The sequence below is a fragment of the Gobius niger genome (assembly GCF_951799975.1).
Source record: "Gobius niger genome assembly, chromosome: 5".
NCBI classification, from domain to species: Eukaryota; Metazoa; Chordata; class Actinopteri; order Gobiiformes; family Gobiidae; genus Gobius; species Gobius niger.
This window is the reverse complement of record NC_136856.1, coordinates 29963662-29981413: the sequence shown is the minus strand read 5'-3', so window position 1 is coordinate 29981413 and position 17752 is coordinate 29963662. Positions and strand designations below refer to the sequence as shown.

Here is a 17752-nt window from a genome sequence, read left to right as displayed (position 1 = left end):
CCTAGTTTACATTTGGTTGAGATCATGATGAAGCTTGGTTTAGTCATAATGTAGAAAAGTTCCAGTTAAGGCAAGACACTGCGATGACTTATATACTGTAAATATGACAAAAATTGTATAGGAAGTGCTCTGTCATTTTATGTTGCCATTTTTCAACGGCAAAATTTGAATAATGGATGGAGCAGGATTTAAATTTATGGAGGGGATTTTGGATCACTTCTTAAGATTTTGAATAAGCTCTTTATAAATGAACAAATCTGTTCACCTCGGGTATTTCTTGGTACCGGTGGTACTGTTAGCAGGGTTCAATGCTCAATAAATCCGGCTAAGAAATAAGATATTAAAGTTCCCTTAAAAAAAAAAGGAACATGAAGTCAATCATCATCATCAATCAAAGAAAGACGAGGGTCCACGTTGTAGTAATTTTTTTTTACTTTCACCCCCTTATGAGAGACCAGCAAGCCCGGTTTGAATCATGAGGCCGTCCTTCCTGGGACCCACCACCTGCAGGAGGAGCCATAAGAGGCTGGTGCAGTGTGATTTTGGCAGCTCGGACCCCCATGACCCGGCAACGGGCAAGTGGAAGAAAATGGATGGATGGATGGATTTTACTTACACATTTGGTTTTATTCCCCATGTAAAGCATCTTTGAGTGTCCATAAAAGAGCTATACATGTTTTATTATTAAAAGGAAGGGGAGAAAAGTAGCTTAAAATGTTAATATTGACCACTGGGCCAGAAATGCAGATTTTCATTTGCTGTGTCTCGCCTTAAGTGCCGTTTCTAATAACCGTAGTTTGTAGCAGTGTATGGTATATTACATACAGAATACAAATGTTAAGTAACTGCGGTATAGTCATTCTTTCATTTGAGAGTGTTTCGAATGCCATCACTTTGGCAAAATGCAGTATTTTCTATTACTGTTACCGGGAGTTGTATTTTATCGCGTTCTCTTGTTTTTTTGTTTTTCATTGGCATTATGTCAAATTTCTAAACATAAATTATAAATGTTGAGGTACCTAAAAGAATGTATCTGAGCCTCTATTATGCAAAATATGTTTAAAGTAAGTCTATTTATTGCAACAATACAGGAAACCAAAGTTAAACTTAAAACACTTTTATATTTCCAGTGGACCGTTGAGGCACAGTTCAGAAAGAACTTCTTATAGTCATATTATTATGCATTTCCTGAAAGTAGGCCAGCCTGGGCGGTGTATTTTTGGAAGCACTGTGCATTTAATGCATGTATTTAGGTCTGGCACGAAGGAACCGAAATATCTAGATAGCACAATGACACTTTGTCCTGCTTCCACAGAGCAACAAATGATATAAATAGCAAGAAGACTGCTCCCATTGAGATTTGTTTACTTTAAATTGCGTTTTTAAGGGAGTAAATGGCTTTGAGAGATATGTTTTGTCAGTTTTTCACAATCTTGTAGCCTTACTTGTTTACTAGCTTATCCAACTGTCCTGTGACAGGTCTTGGATAGTCGGGGCGATTTTGACAAGTTTAGCAGAGAATCATGAGTATAGATTATGACCCTGAATACATCAAGTTATTATTTGGCCTCACTTCACAAATATTCTATACAGAATACACAAAATATTATGGTATAATTGTTCAAAGTCTCGAAGTCATCTCATGAGTCAGGGGCCTGCGACCGGCTCTATGTTGTTGAAATGTTGCAAAAAATCCTTTTCACTGAAGCTCAACCGTTGATAAATGTTGCTTAATTGTGTGGCTGATAATGTCATTCCAAAGGGGTTTTGCTGGTTGGTTCGTTCTCAGGCCCTTGCACTTCCTGGTTTGGTTCTGGCTGGTTAGTGTGTGTGCAGGCTGTAACAAAGTTTCAAATCTGTTAGGCCCTGCCCTGTTCGTGCCCCAACGCAGACATGTCACGACCGTCTTGTTACTCGTCGTGTTTCCCCTGTTCATGTGACGGTGGCAGCAAAGACCGCGATGTTCGGAAATTGTGTTGCCATTCCTCTGAGAGGACGACTTCCATCTCAGAGTTGTCCCAGCAGCTGGCAGTGCATCCCGGTCTGAACCAAAACCGCGTCTTTGAGGAACATGTCATGGACGTGGAATAATTATTTGGTAGAAAATAGCCAACTGTAAAGCGCTCTGTCTCCTGCGCTGTTCGACATGAAGCAGTACTTGAGCCTGTAAAAGCAAGTTAGCAAAAAGCGTTCAAACAAACACAGTTTAGTGTCATCCTGCTGTTTCTGATGTAAGGGTGGTGCTTGTGACGTCAGAGTATATTTAGTCGCAGGCAGTGATGTTCACCTAAAACTCTGTTTATTTATGTCCACACTCAAACGTGTAATCGGAGTATTCCTAAATCTTCACTTTGGCCGGAGGTTTCAGAAAAAGGGAAAGAAACCCTAAGCCCTGATGTGGATAGAGCAAATCATGGGACAATATCTTGAGTTTTGTAAGACACCTTGCTACATGTGGACAATGAGTAGATACTTGTTAGCAATGCCACTTTTTGTCAACCAGTGTCCTTACTTTATTGCTACAGCTTAAAGAAAGGTTTAAAGAGTCAGACCACTACAGAAAGTAAGGCAGAACGAAAGGTTTTTATAAGCGAGTGTATTTTTTCCTTCCCTGGCCTATTCTGACCTTTTTCTTTGTCTCTTTCATTCAAAAACATGTGCTTATTAAAGAAGTTGGGCCGCAGCTGCACAGTCGGAGCCATCTCTTTTCTCTAAAATATTTTGAAAAATGCCTCTAACACCCAGACACGGCTGCACTTACCACTGTGCAAACTGCAGACGTCATACCAGCCCACTCATTCTCCCGTAGCCTCGAGCGGCAACAATAAACACAATCACAATATGAACTCTCTGTTATGAAGGGACATGTCCCTGCGCTCTGAATCTCATAAATCTCTATTCCGTGCTCCCAAACTGGTGGTGTGGGGGACCCCTGGAGGAACGACGAGAGCACAATTCAGTTTTCAAATTACTTGTGACTTACACTTGGAAGGTTGGTGGTTTGAATCCAGGAAGACTTTAATCCTTGGATAAGACACTTTACCCGCCTTGACTCTGTGTGAATGGAGTTGGTGGTGGTCGGAGAGTGTATGAACAGTCTGGTGCTCTCCAGAGCAGTCATTTCAGCACTCAAATTGCCTTTGCTATACAGTTCCACCAACATTCTCAATCAATCAATCAATCAATGGTTTTGTATTGCCCAGTATCACAACAGGAGTTCAGGCAAATGAAGTATCCAGGCAAACATAATGTCCAAATAAGTGTAAGAGCGCCGCGGCTGTCCCTTGTCCTTAGACTCTCCAGCACGGTGAGGAAAAACTCAAAAACCCAGGGGGAAAATCGAGAAACCTTGGGGAGAACCACAGGAGAGATCCACTCCCATGGACGCACAGGACCGACGGGAGTCCCTCAGCAGACGGGCCAAGATCGCAGACCGTCCGGTCCTTGGTGTCCAATTCCAGTAGGCAGGTTTCCTCTGTTCAGCCGAGGTTCTCCGTTCGATCCAGACAGGCACTCCCGAGGGGGAGTCTGCCGTAAGAATTTCTTCTTCTTTCTTCCATTCTGGTAGCCGTTGTCTGTCTGTTCTTTACATTTACTGGATTAACCCACCCACATTAAATAAACTCCCTCATCCCCACTGTCAATCACAGGAAAGAAAAATACAAATACTATATAAAGACTATCAGTTAAAGTCCATCAGAATACTGTGCAGTAAATGATTCTTTGTCGTTCCATTGTTGATGTTTGGCTAAAGAACGTCACCTCTACACCAGGAGGAACTTATACTCAGATCCCCCCATCACAAAACAGTGTTTTGTTTTGTTTTTTCAATTTAAGATGAAACAGCACATCTTTAATCCAATGTGATTCTGTAGGTGAGGCAATATCTTTCCATTTGAGAAGGATCAGACGGCGTGCCCAACAATGTTGAGAAAGGAAATGAGCTTCCAACCCCCAGAAGGTAGACCTAAGCCTTCACCGGTAACCCCAAAAATAAACAACAGCAGATTCAAGGTTAAAGTCACTACTAACATAAGAAAGTCCTTCACGTATACCATCCCAATATTGCTGTATTTTAGGGCAGGACCAAAACATGTATTAAAGTGGCCTCTGCCAATTTACATCGGTCACACGTTGGATCAATGTGGGGATAAATCCTGGCCAACTTGTCCTTCTGAAGATGAATTTGATGCAACACATTTTTTTGTCAGAACATCAGCCCATTCTGCTTCACTAATACTCATCTGAAAATCCTGTTCCCAAGCCCCTTTAAAAGCAGACACAGAGGTGACATCCAAACGAGAAATCAAGTGCAACATTGAAGAAATACATATCTTTTAGTTGGATTAAAAATAAAGACATCACATCATCAATGACATTATCGCCGCTGCTTTTAGCTGCACAAAAACAATGATTGTTGCGTTTAATTGTCCTGTCCAACCCACATTCCACTTTTGGAAGATTGACGGATGTGTAGGCTCGTATATATGCTGCACTGCAAAGGGGCATGTGATGGCGGAGCGTGGGCATCGCCTGGGAGCCCTGTGCAAAAAAAAAAAGGTCTGTGTGCTCATTTCTGCTGACTCAGACTCCATTAGCCGTTATGGAAGGGCCCTCAGGAGCTCACCTCCCGCTAATGCAGGGGCAAGGGCCACATTATCCAAACAGCCCCGGCTCAAGGGCTTATCTGTCGGCCACTGCACCGCTGGCACTTCTCTGCACCGGAGGTACTGTATATAGGGGGTATAACGGCGGAAAACCTGACCGGAGTGATATGGCAGTGAGATAGGCGGAAATGGAAAATGGGGTATAGGCATGACATTGGTCGTGCTTTACAGCCTAAAGCCTATCGTGTAAAGGCACTAAAAATACTTCAGGACTTCGTTTTTAAGTCACTATTTTCTCTCTCTTTAGAGTGACTAGGTAGGAATACCAGAAAGCAATACATGCACCGTATTTCAAGTTTTATACATTCGTTTCTGATGATGTCAGGCATAGTTGAACATCAAAGTGGAATTATGCCGTACCACAACATGCGAAAATATCTCTACTCTAAAATTAAACTGACTGACAGTAGCATTTTCTTTGTAATCATAATCATTGCTGAAGAAGGTAGCTCTTAGTTTTAGTCTTTAGGATAAAAATGCTTGTAGTTTTAGTCACATTTTAGTCAGACAAAAACTCAAAAGGTTTCTGTCATGTTTTAGTCAGTTTCATTATGACAAGTAATAATTAATTTCAATCAGTATTGGAAATTGTGATGAATGATAATTATCTCTTGGCTTTATATAGCGTTTGACAAACAGATTACACCACAATAGGCACTGGCAGAAGTGTCACTGTGAACAGGACTTTTCCCAAAAGCGCCCGCTCTCCTTGTCCTCTCCTCTGATCATCGCCACCAAATTATTTTTTTCATCAACAGCGCCGTCTGCACATTCATTCATCAACATGCTTTCGCCATTCAGACGCTACAGGATTTAAAAGAGAAAAGATAAAGTCCCTGTGACTTTGCTGTCAGAGTGCGGTGGGAGGGGGAGAGGGAAAGAGGGGCGCAGCCTGCAGCATGTGAGTCCACATGAGCTGACGGCGGCGCTCTGGGTCACATGTAGCGGGTGTGTTCTCCCACTCCAGGCACAAGCTCTGTGCGATCTTCCATTTTCGTCTCGTCTCATAAACATAAACTCGAAAAAGTCTCGTCACGTCGCTAAAGAGCTATTTTTAGCCTGTCATCGTTACGTTGACATTATGAAAAAAAAAGTGCGTCAACGAAAATGATATTGTTATCGTCTTCGTTGCTGAAAACAACACTGGTCCGGCTACAGCAGGATTCTGACAAAGATCTGCTTTCACTCCTCAGACTAAATGAACACATCAAAGAGAACACAGAAAACCTTTCTCTGTGAATCTTACATTTATTCATGTCAAGAAAGCCTCTGTCTGAGTCAATGTTTAACCTGCTGAAGATGTTAGCATCCTACAACAGTTAGCAATTAGCCTCAACACAACAAACACATCTACGGCTCTGACCTCTGTCACATGCTGTATCCAAGGCGTGATGTTTGGAGTGTGGTTCAGAGCTTCCTCCTGTTGCTCAGCAGCTGTAGCTTATGTCCACAAATGTTATCCATGTACATTATGGAGCTAACTGCAGGCGGTTTATAAGGATCAAATCCTGAGTTTTCAGTTTTCTGTAAGTATCTGCTCTGCTCATTTGCGTGAGGTGAGCAATATTTGGATGTAGCATCTTGACTTCAGTGACAATGGAGATGCATAGTTTGATACACATGAGCCAGTGATCTCCAAGATGGCGGCTATAACAACAAAAGTCGAGGCATGTATACGCATGCAATATGCTCAGATGTATTGATTTACGTTTTGGCCTGTTCGTGCTGCCATCTATTGTACACAGAAGAAAAGAAAGCTGCTGGGTAATGGCGGATCACAGTTTGCCAGTTCAACACGTTTGTACTGGCTTCTTTATTTTTGAGGTTTAGTTAAAAGATCTCAAACGGGTTTTATGTTTCATCTTCATGGAGCTGTAATTCGAGCAGCTGGACGTGACCAGATTTAGAGACAAGTTACATATATTTTTCTAAATGTATGTTAAGACAGAAAGCCCATAATACTGATAACCATAATGGGTCTCAAAAACAAAAGCTGCTAGCTTTTAGCAGAATTGTATCTCAATTGCACAACCTCAGTGTGCATCTGTCAGAGTTTTAGGCGTTATAAGACGTGACGGCTTATTCCCTTGTGTTTCTTTCTTTTTTTCCCTGTTATTCAATCAAGCTGAGGAGACCGTGGAGATGAGGTGGATGTAAGGCAGCAACACATACAGATGAAGAGTTAGGCAGTGCTCCTAAGGGTCAGTGTTCTGTGTACAATAGTGCTGCTCCACATCCTTTGTACCGTTTTTGACAGTTGCCATTTTTTTTTTTTAAAGGGATACTAACCTTTCAAGCCAAAATGAGTTGGTGACTGTCAGAAAGGAAAGAAAAACAGATTGCTCATCAATAACACTGGGTCAACATAATGGGAATGCCATTGTTTTGCCGCCTCCTTCTTCCGTGAGGCCAGCACAATGCAAGGACAACTGTTTCATGAAGTATGACATTAATATGAAGGGGGGGGGGGGGGGGGGGGATGGTGAAGCAACAAGCGAGCGCACAAAGCCGGCCCTGTGTTGTATTAAAAAGAATGTATTTACCCGTGACTTGATTATTATAGATTGCAAAATAAATTGCCAGTGTGCGCGTAGTCTTGTCAACAATTAAGTTTGAAAGACAAGCACACAAGCTGCACAGAATCAATCAGGGCTCGGCGGGGAGCGCGGCGCACGCTCTCATTATTTGTTGCTCACAGTTAAATTGGGAGATTATAGCAGGAATGAGTGGAGCATCCAGCTGTCAGAGCACCGCTGAGGAAAGAAAGGATTCTCAAAGCTATTTCCGCGACAGCTGGGTGTTATGCTTTTGGTCAGTTAATGCCGTGTGTACATCATGGGGAAAAAGAAGGGATATACACTGGAGGAGAACAACAAATAGTTTGTACCACTACTTGAAAAAAACATCAGGTATAGGGCCTTTAAGTAGTGTTTGAGGATCTGCACTTGAGTAGTTTTTGTTAAGAAGCTTTTACGTTTACTCCACTATATTTGAAAGATAAATGGGATACTTTCTACTCCACTACATTTCTATAAAGTCACCAAAGTAAAAGAGCCTTAAAAATGCAAACCCCAGAACAGTAGGTGGCGCTGTGCAGATGTGCTGTCAATGCAACCGACTCACAACAAGGAAGAGGCTTCTCTGGTGCGAATGGGTTGTTTTTTTCCCCTGACATTGTTAACAATATCAACATTACGTGCATTGTTATCCACAAGTGTCTCAAAGTAGGCTATGTTTTGTTGAATGTCCAGGTTATAGGGAACACATATCATCATGTTTTGTTTTATCAATCGTGGTGCTCTTACTTTTTATCACTTTGGCCTATAGAACACTCTCGGTCAAGTGTTGTCAAGGTTCTGGTAGGTTTCCTATCAGAAATTAATTAATTAATTAAAAGGAAAAGCAGCGTTCGATCCTAACTAGCCTCTTGGCTAGTATATTAGCCTGCTCAATGTATTTTTCCTATAGCTGTTAGCCTATAGCCTAACTTAATAGCCTTATAACTCATTAAACGTGCATTATGCAACTTTTTACGCGGAAAAAAAGTTGATATGTATGCTTATTTTACCTTGTAGTGACCCAGTGGCTGTATGAGTGGTCAGCCTGGTGCTTTTACTTTCCATCACAGTGGCATCTCGGACGCTCCAGGATCAATTGTTTTGTAGGTTTTTTGGTGAGAGGCTCTGTCAGCAGTGAAAACCTTCCAGACAATTGATTCTAGAGCGTCCTAGAGACCACTGTGATGGAAAGTAAAAGCGCCATGCTGACCACTTATACAGACGCTGGGTCACTACAAGGTAAAATACGCATAAATATCAACTTTTGTTTGCCACATAAAAAGCTAGATATAGTTATATTTAATGTAGAAACTATAAAAGGCCAGCAAACATCTTAGTTAGAAGTTAATGCCATGAAAAGAACAAAACAAATCTCACCATAATATTGTGCCTGGCTTCCCTAATCATCTGTTTGGGAATTAAAGGTTCAATTTAAATTGTCTGGGATTCGGCAAACAATCAGAAACCCTAAAAAAATAATGGATCCTGGAGCATCCTAACCACCCATACAACCACTGGCTCACTGAAAGGTCAAATACGCAATAAAGCATAACCCTAAACCGTACCATAAAACTTTTATATTGGTGTGACATTTGACCAGTAGTGTCTGTACTTTTACTCATGTAATGCAATCAAGTACGTTGACCCCACAGCTAACAATTAGCATCCTAAATGCTGGTATCGCTGTTATGCTCATATTTCTCAGTATGGCTATAGATAAGGACTGCCTCACAATCATTCATGTGGATTCGGCACCTGTCACTAATTGCACCAATGTTACACTTCAACGACATAAGGTCCAGCGATTCTCATTGTGTCGATTGCTGTTGCAATTGTAACCAACACTTGAGCAATCATTGGCAAATCGCTTTCATAATTCCACATTTATTCCCCCTGATGCTCAGGGTGAGGAGGTCATATCATCACACACTCCAGTCATGATTGCAACCTCCGGACAATCATTATTCTGATTAGCCTCACTCTTGGTAAAAACCATCCCGTCACGTGGCTTCTCCATCCACTCATCTGTTGTTGCTCACTTGTGTACCCGGCTAATCATTATGCGGCACAAGTCGTGCCCAAACACAAGGACGCGAAAATCTCCACTCTCTCTCGGAACGATGCAAATTTCCCTCCCATTAGCAGTGTGCTCGAGGATGCTAATCAATCTCGAGCAAACTGGCAAACTGAAACCAAGCGCTATTGATTGGCCGACTGTTACATCCGAGACAATGGCCGGGGATTAGCGTGAATGAAACCGAACGACGGCTATTATTCACGCTAATACGAGCAATGTTACAAGACTCTCCCAAAAGTACATGAAAGAAGAGCGTCAATGTTATGCCCATGATTTTTCTCTCTTTGTCTGCTGCAAACCATTAGTCTATCTTTCTTTGGCTGTGTGCTGTGACAGAATAGCGCTCGATGACGACTCACTCGAGCTCAAGTGTCCGTGCTTTTTTTTTCCATGTCCAAAGATTTTTTGTGTAAGATGCTTCATTTCAGAGAATGGTGGGGCACTTTTGTAACATTTTTTCTTGCAGTTTGATGATTTGCTTTGCCTCCTTGTATAGTGCACATTAAAAGGTGGCAGTTTGTGATGCTATCAAATTCTGAACTATATTTTAACCTATTGAAATCAGTTCTACGTCACAAACCCGGATGTAGCACTGATGTGCTGTTAGCATTAGCACGACGGAACAGCCGAATCCACAGAAAGTAAAAGGAGAAATGGTGTTCAAACCAAACACATGCAGACTAGCAAGCTAGGCGAGTCCGGGAAACGTTTTAGAGTCAGTTAGCCTGCTCAATGATTTTTTTCCAATACCATTAGCATTAGATCATCAAACATCGCAAATAATGAATGATCAAGACTATTATTATTTATTTTTTTGTCATCCATCAGCCACATTTAGGCGATGTCAACGCCGAGTTAGAAAACATTAATGAATGAACTGATCTTTTGAGATATTACTTTTGATACGATGCTAAATGCTAAATCATATTCTGTTGAGGTTTTGCTTTTTGTGGATCGTATACACAGTCATTGGCCGCTTAACATCTTCTTATAATATGTGAATGATAGGGACACCACATGAATTTATTATGCCATGAAACGGACATGTCATGTCGACACGCAGATCAAACTGGTCCTGTAAGATGTTGGCTAACAGAAGTACCTATTTGTAGGAACAGGAAAAGGTAGCTCAAGGCATTTCTGTGATTTCTATGGCTGAACCCATGAAGGTTTTAAAGTCCTACCGGTGGAGAATCGGGATATTATTTGTTTTAGAAAGCTGGGCATAAGTTTGGATGGCCGATAATGAAGACGCCTCCAGTGCCATGGTTTGAGGCACCGGTCCCTCAAATGTCATTAGCTTTCTCAACTCCGAAGTCACACCGACAGGAAAATTGGGTTATGTAACTGTCCTGAGCCCTCCCCTGTTGTTTACAATAACGAAGTTGTTGTTTATTGCTGACTGTCCTGTGCTGAGTCATAGTTCACCCAAGGTTCACTATATTAACAGACATTATGTTATAACGTTGTTCTCTTATGTTTAACATCATATACCTGTACCTGTATGTTTGAACATATTCAAGCACTCTTTCTCTCGAGTTAAATCACTGTTTCACCAGTTGATGTAAAATAAGATGGTGCTTTTTCTTCTTACGCTTGGTTTGTACTTTATATGGACTAAAGTGAATCAGTTTCTCAGGTACATTTACCTTCTGCTTAAGGCTATGTAATCAATCATGATCGAATACCAATGTGTATGGTCCCAATTAGCTAGGTCCAAAGGGTTTGGGTTTTTTGAGAACGGGCCCAATGTTCTTTAAAAGGACCAAACCCAGACCTTCTAAGAGCCTCCACAGAGCTCCAGAGCCTTTATTTCTGATGAAAAAACAAAAACCAGGGTGGGTATAAATATGATACATAGCCCAGCATTGTCACATGGGTCATAGCATTTTTTAGAAAAAGATAAACTCTTTGGAGTCGGGCTTTGAAGCAGTCAAAGTCTTCCGCTATTTACCAAGTGTTAAGGTAAAGTGTACTTTACTTTAACTTGTCTTAATTTGTCTTGCATTTGATCCATCTTTCGATACCATTGGGGAAACCTGTAAGGATTTTTTTCCCCCCAAATCCAATTAATATGTTGTTAAGTGCTACAAAAGAAGCCATGACTGTTAAAAAAAAAAAAGGCATTTATATAAACATTTTACAGCCAATACAGAACGTAGAAAACAAAAAGAGCATAGCAGCCGCTTCATTGCCTCAAATATAAGTATTAAAAAGCTGTTTCGCAAACTCACACACACTTGCCAGCGAGAAGTCGAGCCATATGGCTTGTTGCAATAAACTTTAATAGCAAGCTGGGGCGAAGAAATGCCAAGGCCCTCGAACACACTCCATGAAATCTTTACAATTGGCGCAAGAAAGTAACGATGGGACGCGTTTGCGACGGTTATGGGAGACATTGTGAAATTCAATAATTACATATGTGGTGTACCATGCAGCGGCGCGTTGAAGGCACAGCCCGTGGGAGTGTATGGATTATCGAACTGTATGGTACTTGGGAACAACGCCGCTGTTTGTATGGAATATAACAGAAGATACATTTTCCAGAGTAATGTAATCAACGTTAAAATGAGGGCTTGAGTCATTCAAATAGTTAGTTTATTCTGATGAACTACTGAATACATAGAACATCATATGTAGCCTTTATGCCGATAAGCTTGACCTTGTGCTGTGTACATTTAGCTAAGCGGCTGTTGCTTTTGTATATGTTTCCCCATTAGCTTGAAGGTTAATAATATGGATAACATGGATTTGTACTGCACTTTACAAGCTTGACAAGCCTCTCGACGCTCAGCAATGGTCCGTTACTCATGCGCTCCCCACACATGGCAACGTAAGCTCGAAAGCCTTGGGGCAGGCTGACGAAAAATGTGATAGGCAATAGTGCCAATGACAGTGCCTGGTACAAACATAAGGCGAGGTTTGAGCATGCTCTCATTCATCCAGAAAGTAATCATTGTAGTAAAGCTTAAATTGTCGACAGAACAGGTTTTTTTTTGTTTCACACGAAGGTTCCAGGACCTTCAATCACCGGCCTGGTGGGGCCTTATAGGAGTTTGCACGTTCTACCCTTGTCTGCATTGGCTTCTTCCAAAGGCTCTGGTTTCCCCTACCGTTAAAAAGCTTCCCTTCTGGGGCCAGGACTCCTCTGAGAAAGGGTTTCTGAATTTCTGTTGGGACTTTTCTGGTTAAGCCTAGGTCAAAATAAAACCCAAAACTACAAAGAAACAAAACAGGCAAACAGTAGTAATAAAATCACCACTTCATTTTCCACTTCATTTGAGTAATTATTTGAAATTATTTGAGGCAAGACGTGAAGATGTACATTTTTTATGCGGTCCATTTTTAGCATCCACGAGCAAGACACTCCAACAGCCGTCCCTGTACTTTTCAGTCGTTGCAAATCTGTCGTCTCTCTTTACATCTTTCATGATGACAAGTAGTTTTTCTTTGTTTCGTCACAGCCTGACGATCTTTAGTCACACTCTAATTTACCCAATATTCCTTTCCCCATGGTTGTTGCATTGCATAATCTCCCCGACTTAATCTGTGAGCAGATTGAAGGCCCGGGGAGAAATTAGGATTATTCATCTCATACGTTAAATTTAGCACAGCCCATGACACACCAAATGAGCCGGGGACTGTTCGGCGGTCTTTGCAACCTGTCACCCTGAATGTTTGTGCGTCGAGAAGTGCATTCAATTGTATTACCTCGGCCTCAGCCCCGCCTGCCCGTGTGAACTGTGTGTGAGTGCGATACGCGTTTCAGAGAAAGGCGCTGTTAATGGAAGTGTACGCAGAGGATGCAGGTTGAGGCGGTGCGCACATCGCTCTGCATCTGAATGAGCTACGGCAACCCCAGGCCTATATTTTGTTCAGGAAATTAACATGGTTTAAAAGGCTGGAGTCAAGCTAGTACTCCGTTTTGGAAAGTGACCATTTACAGAATCTTTTGTTAATGGATGGTATTCTTGGACTTTCAAATAAATCACTAAAAATCGCTAAAATAAATGTTTTTGCAAAATCTCCAATCTGATGGGGAATAACACATTCAGTTTTTGTTCTGACTGTCCAAAATCTGTTCCATTTTTGCCTTGTTTTTTTTCTGAATTTGTATTTTTAAGCCTTGTTGGGCCACAATTTCATGAAAAAATAAATTCCAGTTTACGGAATGTACTGTGTTGAAACAACGGTTGAAACAATCATTTTCACAATAACCTTTTCTTCTTATATTATGCAGTCCTAGCTAATGCATTTTAGGTTGTTGTAAGAAAGAAATTATTCCTCAATCTTTGACTGTTTTGAAATCTACACACTGTTTTGCTTCACTTAATTAAGTCTGCAGTACATAACACGAGAAATGCTTTGCCCGCAGCTTCCTTTTTGCTTTCATGGAAACGGCACTATGACAAAGATAACTACTTTCTTTCATCACTTTTTCATTCGATCATTTTTTCCCTGCACGCTTCCCTTTGCACTGTCCATATTTTTAAATCCACTGACTGACATATCTCTTGTGTGTCTCGCTTGTCTCTTGCAGAACCGTGACAGAATGGTCGACTGCTTTAGCAAAGTCATGCTGCACACGGTCGTCTCATGCTGGCAACCACTCCTGGGTCTGGCCCTGGTGGCAGTGTTCGTGGGCTCCGCGCTGGGATGCCCCTCCCGCTGCGAGTGTTCAGCCCAAACCAAGGCGGTCGTCTGCCACCGCAAGAGGATGCCCACCATCCCCGACGGCATCCCCACGGAGACTAGGATCCTGGACCTCAGCAAGAACAAGCTGACCATGATCAACCCGGACGACTTTATGAACTTCCCCGGGCTGGAGGAGCTGGACCTGAGCGGGAATATTATCAGCTACGTGGAGCCGGGAGCCTTCAACTCGTTGTTTAACATGCATTCGCTGAGTCTGAAGAGCAATCGGATCAAGCTCATTCCATTGGGCGTCTTTACAGCCCTGACCAACTTGACCCGGCTGGATATTAGCGACAACAAGATCGTCATACTGCTGGATTATATGTTCCAGGACTTGCACAATCTTAGGTTTTTGGAAGTCGGGGACAATGATTTGGTGTACATTTCCCACCGAGCGTTTAGTGGACTCATCAGCCTGGAGATCCTCACCCTGGAGCGGTGCAATTTGACCGTTGTACCGACCGAAGCGCTTTCTCATCTGCACAACCTGGTCAGCCTTCATCTTCGATACCTCAGCATCGGCACTTTGCATCCCTACTCCTTCAAGAAACTTTTCCGGCTCCGCCATTTGGAGATCGACAGCTGGCCTTCCCTTGACCATGTTCCGGCCAATACCCTGCACGGTCTCAACCTGACGACGCTGTTCATCACCAACACTAACTTGTCATCTTTCCCGTACCAAGCTTTGAAACACCTTCCATTCCTAACCCATCTCAACTTATCCTATAATCGAATACGGCACATTGAAGGCGGGATGCTTTCAGAGCTGGTGCGCCTACGGGAGCTGCACCTTGTTGGGGCGCAGCTTACTGCCATAGAGCCCTACGCGTTTCAAGGACTGCGGCAGCTCAAAGTCCTGAACGTGTCCCACAACCGCCTCGACACGTTGGAGAAGGGTGTTTTCCAATCTCCCGAGACCCTTGAGGTTCTTCTGATCGACAACAACCCCTTGGTGTGCGACTGTCGTCTCATGTGGATACTGCAGAAAAGACATTCCATTTTCTTCGGCGAGTCGCAGCCGGAATGCAGCACGCCCGAGGGAATCCGCGGCAGGCCTTTTAAGGAATTCAAGGAAACTTTGCTGTCTTACTACGTGACGTGCACCAAGCCAAAAATCCGCGAAAACAAAACGCAAACGGTGACGGTGGATGAGGGCCAGCAAGCCATCCTCGCCTGCAGCGCCGAGGGGACGCCGCGGCCCGTCGTCTCATGGCTGTCCCCACGGAGGAGAGTCTTGACGAGCAGAAACCACGGAAGGGTTATGGTCCACTATAATGGCACCCTTGAGATCAAATCAGCGGAGATACAAGATAGCGGCGTTTACCTTTGCCTAGCATCCAATACCGCGGGGAACGACACCCTCATGACCTCCTTAGCTGTGAAAAGCCTCGGTTCGTTGTATGCGAACAGGACCCAATACTACACCGACCCCAGCAACTCCACTTCGAACGGAACCGGCAGCGTCACCCTCGGCCTGGACCTAAAGACCATTTTAGTCTCGACGGCCATGGGGTGTTTCACGTTCCTGGGGGTGGTTTTGTTCTGTTTCCTTCTCCTTTTCGTGTGGAGCAGAGGGAAAGGGAAGCATAAAACTAACATAGACGTGGAGTACGTGCCACGCTCAAAGTCCAACGGCACCAATGTGGACTCGGCGGAGGGACAAGCGGCCGGACGACGCTTCAACATGAAAATGATGTGACTTTCTTTTCTATGTCAGTGGATTTTAACAAAACCCAAAGTACGGTATGATGTATTTTTGTTCAAACTGGATTACTGAACTTCTCGACGGAAGGAGGACGTTTAAAGTGGACTTCACAGGCAAGACTTAAATCAATGGAGATTAACACTTTGGGAGTATACAGAGATATGGAAATAGCCAGTTGGACATCCTTCAACGCGACTGCCAAGACGCTATTCCCTCCCTGAGGACAAGCAGCAGAACATTTGCCATCGAGGACCTAGCGTGGATAGGTGTCAATTATGAGCTTTGAAATTGATATATTAAAATTTATATGCCCCCCCTCTCCCAGAAAAGGAACATTTTTTGTGGGATCTACGGACTCAGACGTGTACAGGAAAAATTTGTATCTAAACTATTAACCTAACTTTGTTTAGTCTTGCGCCATGCCTATTCACCCAACAGATCAACTCGACAGACCATCAAATTCCTACGTTTAATACGTTGCATATGTGTACCTAATGCTTTATTATGTACATGTATGTGCAACATTCAAAAAACCTCCATAGCAATATACATGGGATGTACTAGCCAAAATGGGTATCAACTGGCGATCGCTGCTGACTTTTTAGAGGATACAGGAAGGGCTTCTGCGGATGATTCTCTGTCCCTATCTCCCAATCAACCTCTAGATATGAATAAATATATATTATTTATCGATGAAAATATAGAGAAAAAAAAGGTAATTTCTATGTAAAAGAGTTGAGAATTCTTTGAAGTTTCTCCAACAGAGTTCAGGATTATTGTAACTTTTGGATCTATATAACAGTGAACCATGAGCGATCGACGTACCCACATGACCCACCTTCTGGTCTTCTTTTTTTGGTCTTTTCTTCTTTTCTTTTTTTTTGGATTCCTTTGACTGTACCTTAACTTGTTGGCCTACTACATGTGTCAATTTTACTAGTGACAGTTGCATCATTTTCCCCCCGTAGGAAAATTTGGACTTTGTTGTGGTAGTTTCTCATTTTGTTGTTTGAATCATTTAGATTGTGAAAAAAAAAATCTTCAAAAAAAAATTGTAAAGTTTAAAAAAATGTATGTGAAATAAATCAAGATGTATTTGTAACAGTGGTGTGCGTCATTGGCGAGATTGTTATTTGATCAACTGCAGGCCGGCCAACAATTGTACACTAACATTTGAATAAAATGGTATAGGGCTGAAACGACTAATCGATTAATTGACGACTAATCGACTATTGAAATAGTCGACAACTATTTTAGTAATCGACTAATCGTTTTCTGGTTCACACAGACTAAAATGGAGCAAAAATGACATAATAAATGTAGTATTTTTGATGAAAACCTACTTTGATTTTATATTTAGGGTCTGTAGTGTCTGTAATGTGTGCATTGTAAATTTCATTAATAGAGCCTTCAGAAAACATTTCCCTTTAGTTTACTCCATCAAGACATCCTCAAACAGCACCATTTAAGCTATAATGTGATAAAAAAAAATTAAAAAAAATTCCTACACCATTCACAGCCAAGTGATTAATCGTAAAAATAATAGATAAATTAATCGATTACAAAATAATCGTTAGTTGCAGCCCTAAAATGGTATCATGTAGATGTTTTCACCCGAGTGAACATTGTGGCCACCAACATGATCCCATTGAGATGAAACTTTTTTGCTTGCTACAGTGGAGCCTTTTTCTCATTTGGTCTCATTTGGTCTCACATTCAAATTTGGCAGCTCAAAAACCGACAGTTCAGTGAATTTTAAGTCAGTTATTACACTGACCACTGCATCTACACTGAACATGTCTACATGAGGCATTACTGTAAGTGGCAAAACAAACAGCACTGAGGGGTTCACTACGAAGCTGGATTAGAGGGTTAGCGGGGTAAATTCAGGGTTAACCCTAGTTTTGCCGTACTACAAAGCTGGAAAATATTCTAGCAGGGTATATTTCCATGGAAACATGCCCTTAATTTTATCTGGCCCTCGACACTCTTTCCATAATTTCTAGAATTTCTTGAAAGGATAGGCCACCATTTTTAAATACTGAGATAT

At 42.1% G+C, this 17752-nt stretch overlaps 1 protein-coding gene and 1 long non-coding RNA gene across 3 annotated transcripts in view; both read left to right on the top strand.

The window, feature by feature from the left end:
• The window catches only part of lingo2 (leucine rich repeat and Ig domain containing 2), a 536443-nt gene extending 519643 nt beyond the window's left edge, over positions 1 to 16800 (top strand). Inside the window, exon 2 of one of the 2 annotated variants that reach the window (XM_079557275.1) lies at positions 13843 to 16800. In XM_079557275.1, the coding sequence (XP_079413401.1) occupies positions 13843 to 15696 (1854 nt within the window). In that variant the 3' untranslated portion in view covers positions 15697 to 16800. The remainder of the gene's footprint in view (positions 1 to 13842) is intronic. The other variant, XM_079557276.1, reaches the window with a different exon arrangement.
• LOC306963695 overlaps positions 1 to 17752 on the top strand; it is a 221374-nt gene that overhangs the window by 159395 nt on the left and 44227 nt on the right. The window lies entirely within an intron of this gene.